The sequence below is a fragment of the Talpa occidentalis genome, unplaced genomic scaffold, assembly GCF_014898055.3.
Source record: "Talpa occidentalis isolate TD23 unplaced genomic scaffold, MPIMG_talOcc4v2.1 talOcc4.4, whole genome shotgun sequence".
Lineage (NCBI taxonomy): Eukaryota > Metazoa > Chordata > Mammalia > Eulipotyphla > Talpidae > Talpa > Talpa occidentalis.
The window spans coordinates 144,931,301-144,951,236 of record NW_023604295.1 but is presented as its reverse complement, the minus strand read 5'-3'; the positions used below and the strand labels follow the sequence as shown (position 1 = coordinate 144,951,236).

Sequence of the window (19,936 nt, the reverse complement as noted above, 5' to 3'; positions counted from 1 at the left end):
GGAGTTGTAGTTCCTGCCTCCCGGGAGTAAACGCGCCGGCTCGGGTCCGGAGGCCCCAGGGAACTACAGCTCCCGACAAGGCCCGCGCCCATCCGCCCTCCCACGGGGAGGAGGGAACAGGGGCGCACGAGCCGGGGGGACTACACATCCCAGAGTGCCACGGGCCCCCGGCCCAGCTGCGGGGACGTGAGCTCATGCTGGGCGGAGAGGGAGGAAGAATTGGCGGCGGGGATGAATTTGAGCTGACGGAAGGAGGCGTCCGGCGAGGACCGGGAGGAAAAGGAAAGAGGGACCACAGTTCCCGTGATGCCTGGCGGGGGACTACATTTCCCATGAAGCCCCGGGCAGGGGCGGGGGACCGAGGGACTGCAAGTCCCACCATGCCCTCGGGGGCGGGCGACGCGGCGTGAACCGGAAGGCGCTGCCCGGGGCCTGGCGGGCGAGGGACGGGCTTCCAGCGGCCCGAAGTCCAGCATGAAGCTGGTGAGTGCTCGCGGCTGGGTTCAAAGGCACAAGGGAGGCCGTATCCTTTTGGACGTCGTCGTAACCGCCCTGGGAAGGGCGCCGTCGCGGAGGAGGGGCTGCGCGCAGGGGCCCGGCCAGTGGGGCGCCGAGGCGGGCCGCCTCTGCTCGCGGGGGGCGGCGAAGCCCCCCTCGCGCCCCGCCCTTCCCGGCCGCCCGAGGCCGTGGTCGCCCATTGGCCGAGCCCCGGGGTGGGAGGAGAGGCCGCCTGTCACGTCTCTCCCTCACCTCGAGCTGAGGTGGGCTCGGGTCTGGCTGGTTTCTCGGCGGCCTCGTGGGTGTCTCAAGGGGCCGGTAACGTCTTTCCACGCGTTGCACCTGCTCGGCGTCTCTCCCGTCCGTTGGGGAGGCCTGGGGGTGAGCAACGAGTAGGGCATCCTGGGCAGAGCGTACTTCAGAAACGTGCTGTTAATGGACTCCTGACTGGCTGCCCTTGGAATCCAAGGGAGGACGAGGTCAGGGGCTGATCCTGGAGGATTTGGAGAGACTGAGCTGCCGTCTTGTCTAGGGCCAAGGGGACCTCATGGGCCAAGGGTAGATGGAGCACACCCGCGTCACCTGGAGAAATCTTTGCCTCCCGAAGCTCAGACGCCTCCCAAATCTTGTTTTGAGCTGTTTTAGTCTCGTTTGCACAAAGATGTAACTAGTTTACATTCCAGCTCTTTGGAGTTAGTCCTATGTAACCAGGAGAGTCGAGTAGAAAGGCAGGTGGGAGGTGTTGTTTCTCAACCTTTTCAAATCCATATTCCTGCATCCAAGAATGGTCAAGTTTTACTGTCTGTAATTTTTAATGCAACAAAAGGTTTGTTTTTTTTCTATCCATTTAATTTTTTGACCATGCTTTTCTAAAGCATGAACATCCCCCATCCCCTCCTTTGGTAAATACCTTGCTACAGGCAGATGTATATATTCTCTGCAAAGGCTGCCCTGTTGTCTGAGAAAAAAAGTTAGGGAAAGTATTAAAATTAGGTGCACTTTTAAAACTGTCTCCATTTAAAGGAAGGGCATGGGTCATCAAACTCTGAGAATAGCAATTTGCTTCTGGGTCAGTATGCTATAGGGTTAAGAATGCAGAATAAAAAGTCACAACCCTTGCCTTGAAGAAACTGCAATCTAATGAAGAAGATAGAAAAGTAAGCCAAAATTTTAACTCATTGCAATAATGGTAAAATAGAGGCCTGTCCATGATTTGGGGAATAAAAAAGGGTGGGGACGTCCGGTTTTTCATAGCATCTCCTTAAGGGTGACCTAGAGCCAGAGTCTGCATATATCTTGGTGTGCTCCTAATCCTCCTGCATAATTTGAGATGTGAAGGGAAAAAAAGAAGAATCATATTTTTCCTTTAAGAGCCAAAAGATGCTGGATGAACAGGAAGTGTTCTCTCCATATGTCCTCCCTCGTAACTTTCATTCCATATCTCTCATCATAAAACCCAACTGGTGGTTAGTAGATAGGAATTCTGTTACAGATCGTCTATCAGTATTGCAAAAGCATTGACATAGAAAGACTTCTGTGGTGTGTCATTTCTCCCTGGACTTGGAATAAATCCTCCCATGGCTTAAACTTTTAACTTTGTATACTGCTTCAGGAATTTGTAGTAAACATTTACTACAAATCATAAAACAGATACATTTAATTGAAGACACAAGTCTGTTTTTCTCCTCAGTCCCCCAGATAGGTGCACTCTTAACCTTCTCAATCCCTCTGTTTTCTGCTCTGCATGGGAGGAGCTATTTCAATTTGCAGAGTTCCATAAAAATCCCTCAGTAGCTTCCTTTCTCCTTAGGTTAAAGTCCTACCATTCATACCTAGTCCTGATTAACTTAGTGCCCGCCAGCCTTTCTAGACTCCAGTCCTGCCCTGTTCTCCCTTGCTCTCCTTGATGCAGTTCTGTTACACATCTTCGCAGTTCCTTGAAATCACCCTCCTCTCTTTTGCCTCTGGGACTTTTATTATTTTCTATTGCCCACAACACTTCTTTGCGTGACTAATTTCTTTGTGTATTTCAGATCTCTTAAATAGCACTTTTTCAAGATTTCCTCGAATTAGGTACCTGTGGTGCTCCCATGGCACGTGTCTTTTTTATATATATGATCCTTGTTATAGTTGTGTTATGTCCATCCTCCCTCAGGTAGCCTCTATTCCCAGGGTCTCCAAGACACATAGTGTGACACCACTACATAGTTGAGTAAATACTCTCTGGAGAATTTTCTCCTTCTGTCACTGTCGTTGAGAACAGATTGTGGGGTCAAATGAAAGCATTCAAAGCAATAACCAGCAGTGTAAGAAAAGTTAATTGCTACCTTTTATGGAACAACTACTATACGACAGGCACTGTGCTAGGCACTTGCTATTCAGTATCTCATTTAATACCTCTGGACAATAGTATTTCCTTTCATTAAATCTCGACCTCCGGGAGCGGAATGAAGCAAATGGCTCAAGTTACATGGTAGAACCAATATCTGAATCTACTTCTCTTTATCGTCTATTGTACAGTGCCTGGTTATCTTTCTGAGGAAGATGGAGTGTGTATTAAAAGAAAGTTTACTCAAAGCCAATCTTTATTCTTTTGTTGCAGCAACATTGCATTAGAACAGGATTTAAATTGCAGGTGTGCATCATTAAAAGTCAGGTGGCTATAAGGCTGCTTCTTTTTAATGAGCTAAATGCAAGCATGGTTAAATCAAGATGTGAAAAAGATTAAAGTTTGGAAACTTCTTAGATGATCAATGGGACTACCCACCAGAGCGGGCCTCTTGAGTGCCCAAGTTTGTTTTTGCGCTCTGTCCAGTTTAGCCTCTGATACCATAGTGCCTCCTCTTCCTGGCCCACTTCCCTCTTTGTGGCTTTTCACACACCCAGGGAGAGACAGTGGATGTCATTCTAATGTAATCTTGCCTATCTCCTTAGATACCATCTCAAAGGATTTTAGTGACTGCCTATAATACGGTATTCAGGCATAGAAATGAATTGGCCCCTTCAGTTAACCAGGATGATTTTTAAAGGGAAAAAAATTAGAAATCTATCACCAAATGAGCATGTTTTAGCGTATGTTCTGTTATCAACCTGGGTCCACCCAGATAGCCAATTCAGCTAAGGATAGAAACTAGAATTCACTGGGGTCCTTAAAAAACACATCAAAAATAACAAAAAAAAAAAAAACCAGCACAGGCATCTAGTCATTCAAATAGATGAAGATTAACGTGATTACAGTAGGAAGAAGCTGTTCAAGAATGCAACCTGTGTCATATTTTCTAGAGAGAGTTCCAGAGAGAATCTAGTTTATTCAGTCAACAAAGGTTTATTATGCAAGCTCAGTATATTCCCTGAGCCTTCAAAGTTTTCCTACTTTCCATTTTAACGCTTACGTTTGACCCCAAAGATTGATGACAAGGAATTATTTGTAATTTTGCTGATGCACAGATTTGAATGTGACTTTAAGATTAATGATAATCTTTAGTGAATGAGTCTGATTGCCTCAGAATTCATGGCGCTCTGCTCTCTTGTTAAAGGTCTGCAAGAAAGGTCATGTAAATGCTTGTTGGTTATACTTTTTGAATTTGATGGAGGCAATTATATGCTTTAGTTGTATTTACAAATATTAAAACTCAAGAAGGCTGGGAGATGTGTTCTTCAGCGGTGGGTGCTGCTCTGTGCAAAATGCTGTTTCATTACGCCTGGCTTTCCCGGGGAAGGCTCAAACTTTTAACTCACTATTTCTCCTGGGAAAACAGATGGAGCAAAGAAATGGATCCGTGGACTGCTCCCAGTGGGGAAGTGAAACACCGCAATTGTAGATTATATAGAAGATTTCTGCTTGAAAGGGGCAAATCCTGCCCCAAGGTCAGTTTAACAAATCATTAGAAATGGGTGTGGTTAATCCTCACCTTGGGTCTGAGCCTGGTGGATTCTTTCTCCAAGTGACAGAATTGCAGCATCCTTTTAGCTTCTGAGAATTTGGATCAAGAACAGAACGTTCATACTCCAAATTGCACACATTCACAGTTTTACCGACGCTTTATTCACCCTCGCAGTACAATTGTTAAAATGTCCCCCTGGTTGCGCTCTCTTGACCGGGGTTCGCCGTGCTGGTTGGTTAGAGTGCCCTCATGTGTCTTTATGATGTAATATCACTTCAGGCTTTGAAAGGTCATGTTTTAGCACCACCTCCCAAGATAGGTTTTTTCCCTCTTTCAAATCGTTTTCTCAAACTCGAAAAGCAAGGTGTGATGGGAGACCAGGTTACTTACTTTGTAACCTGCTCTGTGATAAAAATGGACATTTGACTCCTGTGTTCCAAAGCCCTAAATTGTTCCTCTGAAGATTACATCTTTTCTACTTAGCTCAGCAAAAGATTATAGGGATAAACTGTTGTTTTCAGTAATAGTAGTTGAATTGAGAAAATAATCTGACTCCTCTCTGGTTGACCAGCCCAACCAGAATGACATCCCACTTACAGACCAGCGTGGCCGGGGCCTGTCCCTGCAGTGGCGCCTTTGCTTTGCGACTGGCTTGCTCCATGCACTCGTGTCCCTCTCCTGTTTGCTCCGGTGTCACGGCGTGCCTGCAGGTCACAGGTGAGGGCACTGGGTGCAGCGTGGCCACTGACTTCAGCAAAACCTAGCATTCCAAATGGAAACGTTGCCCCCGGCTTGCTAAATGCCAGCACAGAGTTCCAGGCATAAACCACCTCAAGTCGCCATCATTTATTCATTCAGCGGATCTTCCCGAACTCCTCCTCAGGGCTAGGCCTTCCTGGAGGTACTTGACATGTTGCAGTGAACAAAACAAGTTTGCCGCCTGCCGGTATGGAATGCGGCGCCTGGTCAGCCTACTGTGAAATCCAGACAGCACTACGGTGAACTTCCTCGTGTGGACATCAGTGGGCCCTGGCGCAGTTACTTTTATTCATGTAATGGCCAAAACGTATTTCACTAAATCTAAAGACTGTGCTTTCTTGGAGTTTTTTTTTTTTTTTTAAAGATTTATTTATTTTTATTTATTTATACAAGCACTGGGTACAGTCAGAAGCGCGGGAGGGTGAGAGAATCCACCAGAGCCAGAGCGGGGAGCAGAGCAGGCAGAGGGACCAAAGCACACTGCTGAGGGGAGCAGCGGGCGGCAGGAGAGGTCTGCACGCCATGTGGGACCCTCGCTGGCAGCCGGGGATCGAACCGACACTGCAGAGGCTGCGGCAGCTTTGCAGCCCAGCGCTCAACCGCTGCGCCACCGGGGAGGCCCGCTTTCTTGGAGTTTTACCATACAGGGCCAGCTTGCCCACTTGTTGACCATCATGCGGTAGAGTATGAGAATACCTTTCCCCCCTCGCCAACAATGCCATCTGTCCCTTTCCTCTGACCAGCAGAACTTTCTTCTTTCTTCTATCCTCACACCATCTCCATGTACTTTGAACTTTAGCCACATTTAGTAGAGTATCTGAACAGTAGTGAAGTATGGATGTGGAAAATGTCAGAAAGGAGCAAATGTCTTCAGATTTAAAAAAAAAAAAGAGGGGGTGTCATAAGGATCTTTAAAAGGAATTTTTTTAATTGATGGTTACAGCGAAAATGCTGCTGCCCACGTCATATTTGAGATGTGTTCTCACAGGGCCAATCAGATTGGAGAGGCAGCTGAGCCCAGGGTGTGTAAATGGCAGAGGGAACCCCCATACCCCATCAGAAGAGGTGCCCAGGGCCTCCCTGGTGGTGCAGGGGTTAAAGTCTCAGTGCTCTCAGGCTGTCAACACTATGGCCTAAGTTTGATCCCGGCCAGGGAGCTACCCACATGGCGCACCAGACCTCTCCTCTCCTGGCTGCACCCCTTGGCAGTGGATTTCAGTGGATCCACCTGCTCTGCTCCCCACTCTCATGAATCCTCACACCCCCGCCCCTCTGGTTTACACCCCAGTTCTTCTATGCATAAATAAATCTTTTAAAAAAGGGGGGGGGGTTGGCCAGTGAGAAGAAGCTAGTTGTTGACATCTGCGGAAGGGCTAAGACAGGAGTGGATGCCAGAATATGCAGAGCTGGTGAGAAAAAGCAGGGGTGGAAACAGATCCGCCAAAGGGGAACAGGAAAGTATAGGGAGGAAGGAGCGCATGTCAACACTCTGAGGCCTCTGGGTCCAGACCAAGAGCTGAGTGGCGGGAACTTCAGTGTGAGAAGACCAGGAAGCCTGAACTGTCCCTGATTGACCATAGATCTGCAGGAAATGCCTTAAAGGTCTAAACACATAAATTTATTGAAAGTATGAGACCAATGAACTTTCACTCTCTCAAGGACAGATAAGCAGATAGAGGATGTTCAAGAAAGCAGTTCTTTCATAGGACTTGCAAAACTAACCCCCTTTTGGCCCTTAAGATAGTTTATTTTTCATCACTCGTGTTTCTGAAGGGGTGGGAGAGGTGAGTAATACAATATCTTACATAATCTATTTCTCAGAGTTGTGGCCTGAGTGGAGCATCTTTTCCTAAATACAGTATTTCTACATTTTTCTATTCCAACAAAATACAAGAAGGCATAATTAGATGTTCTCATTTATTATCTCCCTTCCCTTTCTTCCCCAGCATTTGGGAACATGGGCAAACAAGCAGTAGTATTAAAAATATGAAGGATATTATTGTAATTATTACTTTTTAAAAACTTGTACTGAGGCATAAATTTGCATACCATGCATATAAATCCATGCGCTTAAAGGATATAATGCAATGACTTTTAGGAAATGTATAGAGAGATGCAGCAGCCTCCGCTACCCGGAGGCTGATATGTCTGTCACTCCAGAAACATCCCTCTGCTCATTCGCAGCCAGTCCCCAACACCACCCCCAGGCCCAGACAACCACCAAACTGCTTTCTGTCTATTGATTTGTCACCCTTTCTGGCCATTTCATGTAAATTGCCTCATTCAGTGTTGGTCTCCGTATCTGACTTCCTCCCCTTGGCAGACTGACTTTGAGGCCCGCCCACGTTGTAGCCTGTAGTGCTCAGTAATATTTCACTTGCGAATATACATTTTGCTTATCCAGGTACTGGTTGATGGACCTTTGCGTTGTTTCCAGTTTTTGACGCTTATGATTGATCGTGTGGACTTAATTTTTTATTTTAAATTTCTCCATGTTTTCATTTATTTTTTCTTGTATAAGTGCACAGACCAGAATCTCAATACAATATTGAGTAGAAGTGGCGCAGGCAGAGATCCTAGCCCATCCTTTCCCCCTTCCTCACCTCAGAGGGGAAGCCTCTGTTTTTCACTACTAAGATGTGAGCTGTAGGTTTTTCTTAAATGCCGTCTATGAAGTTATTATCTGTAGGTTGTCGAACGTCTTCATCGTGAATGGCTTATGAATTTTATCTCATGATTTACCTTTGGGTATTGTGATGACCGTATGGCTTCATCGTTAATTATATAAATATGGTACCTAGTTTTAATGGAACTTTGAATATTAAAACAACCTTGCACTTTAGGGATAATTCCCACTTAGACATGATGTAAATCTTTTGTATATATTCCTAGGTTTGGTTTGCTATTTTGTTAGACTTTGCATAAGTATTCATGAAAGAAATTGGTCTTTTTTGTGATTTATCTTCGTCTCCCTTTGGTACTGGCGTATTGTTGCTCTTATACAATGAGTTGGGAAACGTCCCCTCATCTTACTGGGACAGTGTGAAGAATTGGTACTACTTCTTTAAATATTTGATAGCATTCACTGTGAAACCATGCGGGCTTGGGTTTTCTTTGTGGAAGACTTTCAGTTGACATATTCTCTTTCTTTTCTTGATATAGGTTGCTTCAGGTTTCTTAATTGTACATTTTTTATTTGTAGTAAGATAATCACAATATAAAATTTACTATTTTTACCATTTTTTAAGTGTGCAGTTGAGTGGCATTAAGTACCTTCAAGTGGTTGGGCAACTCTCCCGCCCATGCATCTCCAGATGTAAGTTGGCCGTATTCGGGGTTCATCCATGTTGTAGCTTCTCAGATGTCTTGACTTTTTTTAAAGCTGAGTAATTTTCCATGGGATGGACCAGTTTTGTTTATCCACTCTTTGGTCAGTGGACACTTGCGTTGTTCTGCGTTTTGGTTCTTATGAATAATGCTGCTGGGAACGTGGTCTACAGTCTGTTTGAGTTCTTGCTTCTGATTCTTTTGGGTACATACCCAGACATGAAATTACTGAATCATGTGGTAATTCTAAGTTGAACTTTTTGTTTGTTTTTTTTGTTTGTTTGTTTTTTTAAAGATGTATTTATTTATTTATACAAGCACTTGGTACAGTCAGAAGTGCGGGAGGGTGAGAGAATTCACCAGAGCCAGAGGGGAGAGCAGAGCAGGCAGACTGACAAAGTACACTGCTGAGGGGAGCAGCGGGCAGCAGGAGAGGTCTGCATGCCATGTGGGACCCTTGCCTGGTGGCCGGGGATTGAACAGGCGCTGCAGAGGCTGTGGGCAGCTTTGCAGCCCAGCACTCAACCACTGTGCCACCGGGGAGGCCCTAAGTTGAACTTTTTGAAGAGCCAGTATGCTGTTTTCCAGAGCACCTGTCGCCACACCATTTGCTTCGCCAGCAGCAACAAGGGTTCTGATTTTTCCACATCTTCACCATTGGCCAAGTTGTCATTTTCTGTTTGTTTGTGTTGACAATACCCAAAGTGGCATCTCACTGTGGCTTTGATTTTCATTTCCCTAAATATCGGTGATACTGAGCATCATTTTGTATATTTTTGGATGGGTAATGCATATACATTGTTTAATTTTTTAAAAATCAAACTGTACAACAGGTTGAAAAAGAAAATGATGAAAGAACCCCTCCGAACCTTATCCTTCTCAGAGCTGTCACAATTATCAGTTTCTTATGTACCCAGCAGGGATATTCTGTGAATTTTTGCACATTTGTGTTATTTTCACCCCTTTGTCAACTTTTTTACATAAATGGTTACATCTTCCCACACTGGCTGGGCATATTCCTCTGTAAGTTAGCAAGCCTCTTACAGATCACTTCATTAACCGCTTCATTTTTATAAAATATTACATACCCACACCTAATGAATCAATCTGCATTTAATAAACTCTGGGTCATTTGTTTCCAGAATACTTTCATTGTAAACAATATTTTCAGTGCTTCTTTCAACTATTTAAAAAAATATTTCTCTACCCACAACTTGGTGGAATACCAAAATTGAGATCACCCTCGCCCTTTAAAATAACTATAGAGGGCCTCCCCTGGTGGCGCAGCGGTTGAGCGCAAGGCTGTGAAGCTTCCAGTAGCCTCTGCAGCGCTGGTTCGAACCCCGACCACCAGCGAGGGTTCCACCTGGCGCGCAGACCTATCCTGCTGCGTCCTTCTGCCTGTTCTGTTCCCCGCTCTGGCTCTGGTGAATTCTTTCACCCTCCCGCGCTTCTGACTGTACCCAGTGCTTGTATAAATAAATAAATAAATCTTTAAAAAAAATTAAAATAAAAATAAAATAACTATAGAAAAGGATTTCCTCAAGGAAGATCCAGGCACTGCACCCCATCCATCGAGTTCCAGATTTTCCCTGGGAGATCTTGGGCTAAGGTTGGTGGCCACTGAGGGAGAGAGTGGGAGGAAGCAAAGGGGACCGTGACTGGGCTGGGGGTGAAGTGCAAATTAGTCCCAGAGCATGAACCTGGCAGTCCAGACCTCCCTCCTCCTCTTGGCAAACTCAAGTGTCATAGATCATAACCTGCAGGAAAAAGGAGCAGCAGAGAGACAGGGTGGGAAGTTAGGACAGCCTAAGCACAGAACACAGCTTGATGTAGAATGGAAAAAGGAAGTAAAAGCAATCAACTCGCTCCTCAAACTGCGATTATTAAAGCCCCAGTTCTCCCTCCTGCCCTCCACTCATTCAGGGTAAACTGAGAAACCAACAACCCCCCCCACACACAAGTACACACAAATAGCATAGAAGGCAACACACACACCTAAGATGCAAGGGACATCTGAACACAAGATAGAAAAAGCAAAATGAGGTCAGAAGTCCTGGGACAAATATAAAGAGACAGGAAAAGAGGAACTATCAGACAAGAATTTTAAAACAACAGTATTAAAAATGCTAAACAAGCTACTGGAAGCTTAGTCAAGTGCAGATAGGCAGGTGCAAGATCTTGGAAAGGAGAGCCAGGAACAGAAAGTTCTTTACCAAACAGATTGAATATATAAAAAGACCACAAAAAGAATGAGTGAAATGCAGACAAATGCTGGCCAGCGTCCAGGTCTCCTTCCAGCCTGTCCTAGGGTGGCTTTTGCTGCTGCTGCTGCTGCTCCACGCACAGTCCACAGTGGTCTGGAACTACCAGGGGGCCCTGGGTCATTACAGTTTTTCACTTGATTTCTCTCTCAGGTGTAAAAGGCAGAAGATCTTTTCTGTTTACAAAGCATTTTTATTTCTGTTTCATTTTCAACTCTTCTGTTCTACTTGGTTGATTAATATTTCAGTAGTAAACTCTGCTACTCATATAGCTTTGGAGTGTGTTTCAGTCTCTCATAGTACTTGTCCACGCTCATTGCTCTTCAAAAGTTTTCAGACTGCACCCATTGTGTCCACGTAAAGTTTAGAATTTTAGCTTTCACATAAAGTTTAGATTAATTCCCAATAAAATCCTTTTCATATTTTTATGGGAATCGAGTTAAATTTTTTTTAATTTAAAGAAACAATTTGACTTTCAACATAATTGAATCTAAGAACGTGCAATGTCTTGTCTTTTACTTAAACTTTTTCATAATCATTTTTTTATCTTTTTGATTGTTGCTGTCATGGGAATCTTTTCCTGCTTTCATAGTTCATGTATATAAGAAGGCATTGTCCTTTTTTTGTATTCTCTATTCAGCCCTTTGTTGAATTTGTTTTAATTTTTAGTGATACATCCAGTTAATTCTCTTGGTATTTTCCAGGTGTATATCTTTTCAGATAGTTTTTTTAAACCTCATTTTTTCTGTGATGTAATTATATTGGCTTTTACTTGCAGAAAGCTTTGGAAGAGTAGTGGTGATGAGAGGTGTCTCCTGTTTCTGACATGAGTGGACATGCTGCTTTAACTCAAGCTGTCACTCTGATAATAATGGCTTAAATTTTTTCTGTATTTGAATTTACATACTATGGCTCCATGCTTTCTTGCTCCAAAATTTTCTAGTGACTAATATAGTGAAATTCTTCCACACAGACAAACATTGAGTTACTTGTGTTTTATCATTTGCTCTGGGCAGTTAATTATATCTTGCAAGCCATTTGTAGACTTTTAAGAAAACATAGTTTTTTGTAACTCAAAATCTTAGTTGGTACATAGCAGATTCAATGAAGTGAAAGACTTCTGTGACCTTAAAAGAAAATTGCAAGGCTTCCTTGGAAAACAGAACAGCCAGAAATAGTTTCTCTCTCTGTACTTAAGAGATAGGCCTGATAAAGGCAAGAAATGTAAACAAATCGGTCTGTTAAAATAAACAATTACAACACCAAAAAAATCACTGTAGAAACCCAAAGGGGTCCAGAGCCCAGGCAGCAGCATATTTAGTTTAGGTTGTATTTGATGCAAGCAGTGAGGCTTGAGTAGGAAGAAACTGATGGCGAAGGACTAGGTGATAGATAAGAGAAGCAGTAACAGAAATCTATTGTTTGGCTGTGCAAGCCGACAAATGTTATTAAATGCCTATCTTGTACCAAACCTCCTCAGTGCTGTGGGAATACTAAGGATGAATCAGCATAGCCCCTAGCTATCAGTAATCACTACAAACCAAAGACAGAATGTTCCATGGATACTATTTATGCATGGGTCTGAGTGTGTGTAGTTTTAGGGATAGGTAGACCGAGATAAGGGGCATAGAGAGGTGTGTGAGATTAGGGTTATGAAAGATGAATTCCAATCAGAGGATGAACATTTCCTAGAGTTGTAATATCTGAGCTGACCTTGAAAGGCACCTTGGCTGACAAATACATGAGGCAAGGGAGGAATGTATCTTATTTCAGGCAGAAGGAACAGTTAAATTAAAAAGGATTTGGATCATGCTCAACAACAGCATAACAGAGGGGTGAGAGGTAACTTGAAAGAGATGTTTATGGTCTTGTTGTTGGTGATGGCTTCATGGGTGTGTTCTTACCCCGAACTCACTAAGTCAATAGACATCAAATCCATACAGCTTTGTACATGTCGGTCTCATCTCAATGAACTGGTTTTTAAAAAATAGATTTGGAAGTGAAATATTCCATTTTCCTGAGAATGTGCATATACACTTTATGTATAATTTTTTTTCCTGGACACTGCTCTGTAGTGGTGTGCACAGAAATATACACATTTCTGTCCTCGTAGCCTCCTAATCATTACTTCAGAGTATCAACATTTTCTCTCTAGGTTTGCTGTTAACACCCAAACAGTCTGTGTGATCAGAGAACTAGATCCCTGCAGTTTGGAGTGAGAGTAAGGTGGATAGAAGCCGCTGGAAAGTTAGAAAGGTGGATTGAAGTACTTTGAATATTAAACTTAGTGGTTTAGACATTGGCAGAATAGAGATTTTTTTCCATTTTTAAATTTCAAGGAAGTTTAGGAGCTTGTAGTAAGAGTTTTTCAACACCTGGAGCCTTTATATGCATCCCTTTGGAAATCTAGGACAAAGAATTGGAGTCACTGTTTTACATGCTTAAGATAAACTTTGGAATATGAAATCCAAAAGTATGATTCATGGCAGTTGAGAAAGTTGAAGAGTGAAATATAATCAAAACAAGATGCTTTAAGGGGCTTATTAGCAAATGTGTCAGAGTAAATGCAAAGTCAGAATTACATACTTCAAACAGGATTTTTCTGAGCACTTACAAGAACCTCATAAGCAGTAACAAGACTCTGAAATTGATTGGAAGGGGACAGGATCCCGAGAATCGGTGGGGCCAGCTGCGGAGCACCGTCTAAGACGAATGCCACAGGGGGAAGGAGAGCACAGGCCTTCAAAATTTTTGACTTTCACCTTTTTTTTTAAGGATTTTTTTTATTTATTTATACGAGAACTGGGGTACAGGTCAGAGGTACAGGAGGGAGAATTCACCAGAGACAGAGCGGGGAGCGGAACAGGCAGATGGACCGAAGACACTGCTGAGGGGAGCAGCGGGCGAGACAGGAGAGGTCTGCCGGGCCATGTGGGTTTCTCCCTGGCCGGCCAGGAATCAAACGCGCGCTGCAGAGGCTGCGGACAGCTTCACAGCACGGCGCTCAACCTGCTGCGCCACCGGGGAGGCCCCAACTTTCACCTTTATTGGAAGAGTCTGAGGATCCATTCCTGCACAACTGGGCAATGCAGAGAACATTCTCAGTCATATCAACAGGTTGAATACAGATAAATTACTGCCATGTGCAAGGAGTTTTTGGTTTTTGGTTTGTTTTTTTTTTTTTTAAATAATTTTCGTGCTGTGAAGCTGGCATTCATTTCAAACGTGTATGTTCAATTACACACACATGTATATTTCGGTTTGTGCCTACTTTAACTCGACATACAGTTCACCTGAAAGTTTTGAAGGATGAAATTGACTTGTTGGCTAAAGGAAATCGAAGTTTAGTTGACTAAACTATCATTCTTCAGAGGGACTAAATAAAACTTGTTCCTTTAGCTCATTTGAATTCTTAGAAAGCTTTTCTGATAATAAACATTGCTCTATTATGGGTGTAAACAGTCTACTTTCACAAAATAACTGAGAGATATAAAGAAGAAAACAAAAATGACCTGTAATCTTAGCACCCAGAATAATCACCCTTTAATGTTCCCGCGTGTAGTCTGCTCTGGTGGGTGTGTGCCTGGATACCCTTCTCAATCAGTCAATCAAAAGCTGTAAATCTCTTGGCATCAGATTCAGCTCTGAATGATAGGAAATCTGAAGTTGCAGTGGCTTGGACAGGATAACTGTTTCTCTCCTAGTGTAAGCGAAGTCCTAGGGTGGACAGTCCAGGGCTGACGTGACAGGTCTGACAGCCATGACATCCTTAGGCCAGCCAGCAGGAGGGAGGGGAGGACAAAGAAAGGCAATTCCCCGCCCTGGGTGGTTTCTCCAAGTTGCGCGTGCCACTTGGGTGTGTGTCGTCTTGGACAGAATCGAGTGAAATGACTATCTCGTTGCAAGCAGCCTGGAAGTAGTCTTGATCCCAGGTGGCTGTAATTCCGGATGAGACTTGGGATTCTCTTGTTAAAGACAAAGAGAATCAGATGAGGTAACTCTCTCTGTCATGATTCTTTGCATTTGGATTTTTGTTTAGTTTGTTTGGGCTGCCTTTATAGTATGACATCATGCAGCTTTATTCTGCTCTAGAATATTTTGTTTTCCATTCCCTACTGTCCCATGCACTGCTGAAGCAAACCTATTTTACAGTTTTTGCACCCATCTGGTTATTTGCTCAGTATCAATTCCTTAATTAGAATCCCTCAGTCATAGATTATTTTAAATTTGGATTTAACATGCATGTTTTAAATTTGGATCTGACGTTGCTCTTCAGAAGCTCTCTATTTTCACCACCTTGTCCAAGCAGGAGTTCCCGGCTCCCTGGCCTCACCGTGGCATCTGCTTTCTGGGCCAGCACACGTGGACGGCCCGTCTCTTCTCCACGGGGTTTTAGTTTGTGCTGTTACTATTTGTGGAGGGGTGAAGACCTTTGCATTTCTTGTTGGACCCTCTGTAAAATTCTTTTGGAAATTACCAATTTGTGTTTCTTGCCCATTCTTCCTGTTGGAATCTTTCTCCTTCTCATTAGTAGTGTTCTTCATGTATTCAGGATTTCTGTTCTTTGTCTTGGTTTTGTAAAAACTTTTCCAGTGTATTTTTTACCTTGTTTGTGGTCATTTTTGCCGTACAGCTGTTTTTAGGCCAGTCTCATTTAATCACCATTTTCTTCTTCAATTGCAACTTAGGATGGGGCTTTGTTTAAAAGTCCTTTTCTACCCCTAGATTATCAAAAATTTCCCTAAATTTTTAGCATTTCTCTGTTCACATTTCATACAAAGATTTTTCAGAGAAGTGTTTTATCATAGGCCAAGCGAACTGAAATCAAAGTCAAGCTAGTTTCTCCAGCCCGTGTGGGTCTCCCTGCTGCCTTTCTCTAAGGTCCGTATTAATTAGGGAAGAAACTGCCTCTTGCACAGACCTTAGAAGCAAAATTGAAAGTTCTCTCCTTTCCTGACCCCTGGCTTGTTATTGGTGTGACTGGTAAGAAATGTTTTAGTTGAAAAGCCTTTTCTAGACCCCAAAATGTTGCCGATGGCCTAGTTTCATCCCTACACACATGCGTGTACAGAGCCCAGCATGTGCGCCATAGATGGTGGCTGATTTTAGAAACTTCTTCTCTTCATCAAAAGCTGTTTGTAAATCCATTTCTTTGAAAATCCAAAGTAAGTGTGGGGCTGTGAGCTGTTCCCCTGGTCCACCCAGAAGCATCTTTGGGCAGAGGCTAAACTCAGGCCGTCTTCTTGCTGATCGGCGTCCGAGTGAGCACGCTCCCGAGGCTGGTGTTCCGCCATGGCCACGCCGCCTGCCTGTGCCCAGGGGTGTGGGAGGCCACGCCCGGGTCCCTGTGATCACGCTCTGTGACGTCTGCACAACAGAATCACAGCAGAATCACCCAAGAACACATTTCCTAGAATGCAGCCCACTCATGAAGGCCACATGACTCTGCCTCCCCCCTGCCCCCCCCCCCACCCAAGGAGACCCATCTTGTCTACACTGAAAATCAGTTCAGCGGTAACACTCCTTCCTGAGTATCTCCCCAAGGGCTGCAGGGAACTCTCTAGTAGCTGTGCTATCTGTTTTCCTCATGGTTGGATCTGATGTCCAGATTTGTCTAGAGCTTGAACTAGTGCATGTATCTGTGACGGGGGGATTGTGTGCAGCATTTTTAACTTGCTTGGAATAATATTTCAAGCTTAATAGGTCTTACTGGTGCTGTTCTCTTAGTCATTTAATTTTTTTTTACCATTTTGTTAACCGTTTTTCTTCTTGGCTTCTTGTCATTGCTGCAAATTTCCAGCGACTTGTGTAATTGCGGTGTACTCTACGACAGCCTCTGCTGTTGGATGACTCGTGCCATAAGTTACATTGATGGTCACCATACCTCCTTCTCTTATAAAGCTATCTTTAGCTGTGTCCATCATGATCACGTTGCTTTTTACTAGCAATATTATCACAGTACTTTTGTTCTTAGGACTTACTGGGTTAATAACATTCATTAAACACCTGAAGATCACAAGTGAAAAACACCATAGAGCAGAAGCAAAAGGGTGTGCCAGTCATACATGAGCTTTACTGCGACTGACTTTTGGTGGTGCACAGCTTTGCCCCGAGCATCAGTGCGTCCATAGTTCCGGGAAAGGCTACGCTGCTTCCCACATTTTAGTTCCAGTGAGCTGTCTCCTCCCTCCCGCTATCTGCCATGTTCCTTATTTGCTTTCCTACACATTTTCTTTCCTTTCAGTCTCCATCAAACCTTCGTTGGCAATAGAAACCTCTAGAGTGTAATTATGGTAATTACACTTTATTCCAAAATTAAAAAAGTTTTTAAAAGTCTGGTTAATGTTTTAAAAAAGAAGTCGAGAGTACAGCAGTTTCTCGAGTGGAGAGTTCGTGAAGGCTCGCTGCTGTCGGCACCTGCTCCCCCCAGTGACCGCTTCCACCAGTTTGGATGTGTGTTTCCAGTCTTTGTTTTTTAATTACATATATATTTATATAAATGAGGTCATATCCATAGCTCTGTGAACGTCTTCCCATCAGCTATAATTACTTTTCAAGTTCTAGTGCCAGAGGACCAGCAAGGTTTGTTCCTAAGCCAACCCCAGCCTGTTCCCTCGCCCTGAATTGTTTACTGTCGGCATCCCAACCCTCTCTGAGCTGCGTTGCAAGGGCTTTGCTGTTTGTCACCTCCCTCTGCTTCTTTACTCATTCTCATAGAAAGCCAAGCAGAGGACAGGAGCTAAGTGCCGGGGAGCAGTGCATGCCAGTTACCAGCTGTGCGTGCTATCCGGCCCCCCCAACCAGAAAGTAGCTTCTCAGTTCTCAGTGTGTGTGGCACATTTTCTGCTCAAGTGGAAAATTAGCCCTCTGTTTTATCCAGCTGTGTAGTCAGTGTGACAAGGGAGTGTGATTGGCACACTCAACAGCTCTCCTGCAAGGTAAAATCAAGACACAAAGCGGGAGAGAGTGCAAGGTCACCAAATACAGTGGAAATGTGTTTGAAGAAGGCCGTGAGTGTCGGAGGGCCTGGCCCAGAATTCTTAACAGAGTTAAATCATTACTAATTAGGTGCATTTGGCCCAGAGGAAGCCAGTTTCCCTCCACGTGGTGGGGTGTAAGGCAGGGATTCTCAGTGGGAGGGCTCCTTCCCCACCCCCACCCCCCATACCACCCTAGCCTTGAGTACCCTGTGAGCTGCAGTGTAGGGACTGTGCACTCAGGTGCGTTGCTGCAAAGAGAAGTTCACAGACCTTGGAAGCACTAAGTTCCGCATTTTGAAAAGTAGTGTTCGCACTAGATGGTCTTAAAATTCCTTCCAGTTTATACATCATGATAGTGAATTGTAGAACACAGGAGCACACACAGACACGTCTTGGCCGCAGGTTATGTAAAAGATCAAGGAGTTTCATTTGGCCCAGTGAGATGATGGGAAAATGACAAATAACATTTTTGTGTAAAAAGAGAGTTTAGAAATAGTCTAAGTCTCTTCATTTGTTGATTGAAGAAATTTGAGACCCAAAGGTTTTAAGGATTTGTTTGGGCTAATACTAATTTAGTGGCTAAGTTAGAACTAATTCTTTATGCCTAGGTCAAATGAGATACTGGATGCTGTGGTGGGATCAAATCTGACTCGGGCTTATTTAAGCTACAAATCAGTCTCCACTTTGGAAACTAATTCATAGTTTCTTACAAAGTTAAACATAGAACCCATCAATCTCACTCTTAGTATTTACCCAAGGGAAATAAAATTCTATGTCCCTACTAAAATTTGCTGGTGGTGGTTATAGCAGCTTTATCTGTAATCAGCAAATACTGGAAGCTGGAAACGACCACCCAAAGGTCCATCCACATGAATGGAAAAGCAAGTTGTGGTACATCCATGTAGTGGAATCCTTAACAATGAAAAGGAATGAACTACTAGTACGTACAACGGAGATGAATCTTGAAAGCATTATGCTGGCGGTATGCAGAATTGCCATTTGCTCTGCATCCTTACCAGCCCTTGTCAGTCAGTCTTTAATTTTAACCCTTCTCGTAAGAGTGAAGTGATATCTTACTGTGGCATTAATTTTTATTTCTCTAAGAATTATTTAACAGCTTTTTGTTTGCCACCTATTTATCTTCTTCGGCGAGTGCCTGCTGAAATAGTTTTCCCATTCTCCTGGCAGAGTGCATTCTTACTGAGTTACTAGAATTCATTTTTAAATTTTCTATATTCAAGTTTTTTATTAGATTTATATTTTGCAAATAGTTTCTTCAAGTCCATGCATTATCTTTCACTTTCTTAAGAGCTTCTTTTGAAGGACATAAGTTTTAAATTTTAATTCAAGTCCAACTTACAAGTTTTCTGTTATGGTTCTTGCTTTTGTGTCTAATCTGACAACTTTTTAAAAAACAAAGTGATACTGGTTTATATCATTATATAAGTTTCATGTATACAGCATTGTACTTTGACATCTACACATATGTAATCACCACCAAAAGATGAGTTTCCAACCTCCACCATGCAATTGATCCTTTTTACCCAATTATCCACTCTCTTTCCTCCTTCCCTCCTTTTGTTTTCATCATCTGAATTCAGTTTTGTTTTGTGTTATTTCTTTTTATTTTTTTTTAAAGATTTATTTATTTGTTTGTTTGTTTATTTATACAAGCACTGGGTACAGTCAGAAGTGCGGGAGGGGGAGAGAATTCACCAGAGCCAGAGCGGGGAGCAGAAGATGCAGACCGACGAAATACACTGCTGAGGGGAGCAGTGGGTGGCAAGAGAGGTCTGCGCGCCATGTGGGACCCTCCTCCGGTGGCCGGGGAGCAGCCGGGGGTCGAGCCGGCGCTGCAGAGGCTGCGGGCAGCTTCGCAGCCCAGCACTCAACCGCTGCGCCACCAGGGAGGCCCTGTTTTGTGTTATTTCTTTATCTTCCCTGTATGAATGAAATTATATGGTATTTATCTTTCTTAAGTATCTTCTTCATCTGGCTTATCTCACTTAGTGTAATAACCTCGTGGTACATCCGTGTTGTCACAAATGACAAGATTTCGTCTTTTTTTATAGCTGAGTAGTATTCTCTTGTCCAGTATACTATACCACTTATCCAATTATCCATTTATGCACTAATGAACATTTTGGTTGTTTCCATTTCTTCCCAATTCAATCTTGGACTGTTGTATGTGTCTAAGAGTTTGTTGTTTTCTTCTAGATTGTCT

General features: G+C 43.5%; 1 protein-coding gene across 6 annotated transcripts in view; it reads left to right on the top strand.

Moving 5' to 3' along the window:
* The first annotated feature begins 406 nt into the window (after positions 1-406).
* The window catches only part of INTS9 (integrator complex subunit 9), a 63,275-nt gene continuing 43,745 nt past the window's right edge, over positions 407-19,936 (top strand). The window contains exons 1-2 of one of the 6 annotated variants that reach the window (XM_054701085.1): positions 847-977; positions 4,257-4,365. In XM_054701085.1, coding sequence (XP_054557060.1) covers positions 4,270-4,365 — 96 coding nt within the window. In that variant the 5' untranslated portion in view covers positions 847-977; positions 4,257-4,269. The other 5 variants (XM_054701084.1, XM_037526531.2, XM_054701086.1 and 2 more) reach the window with 5 other exon arrangements.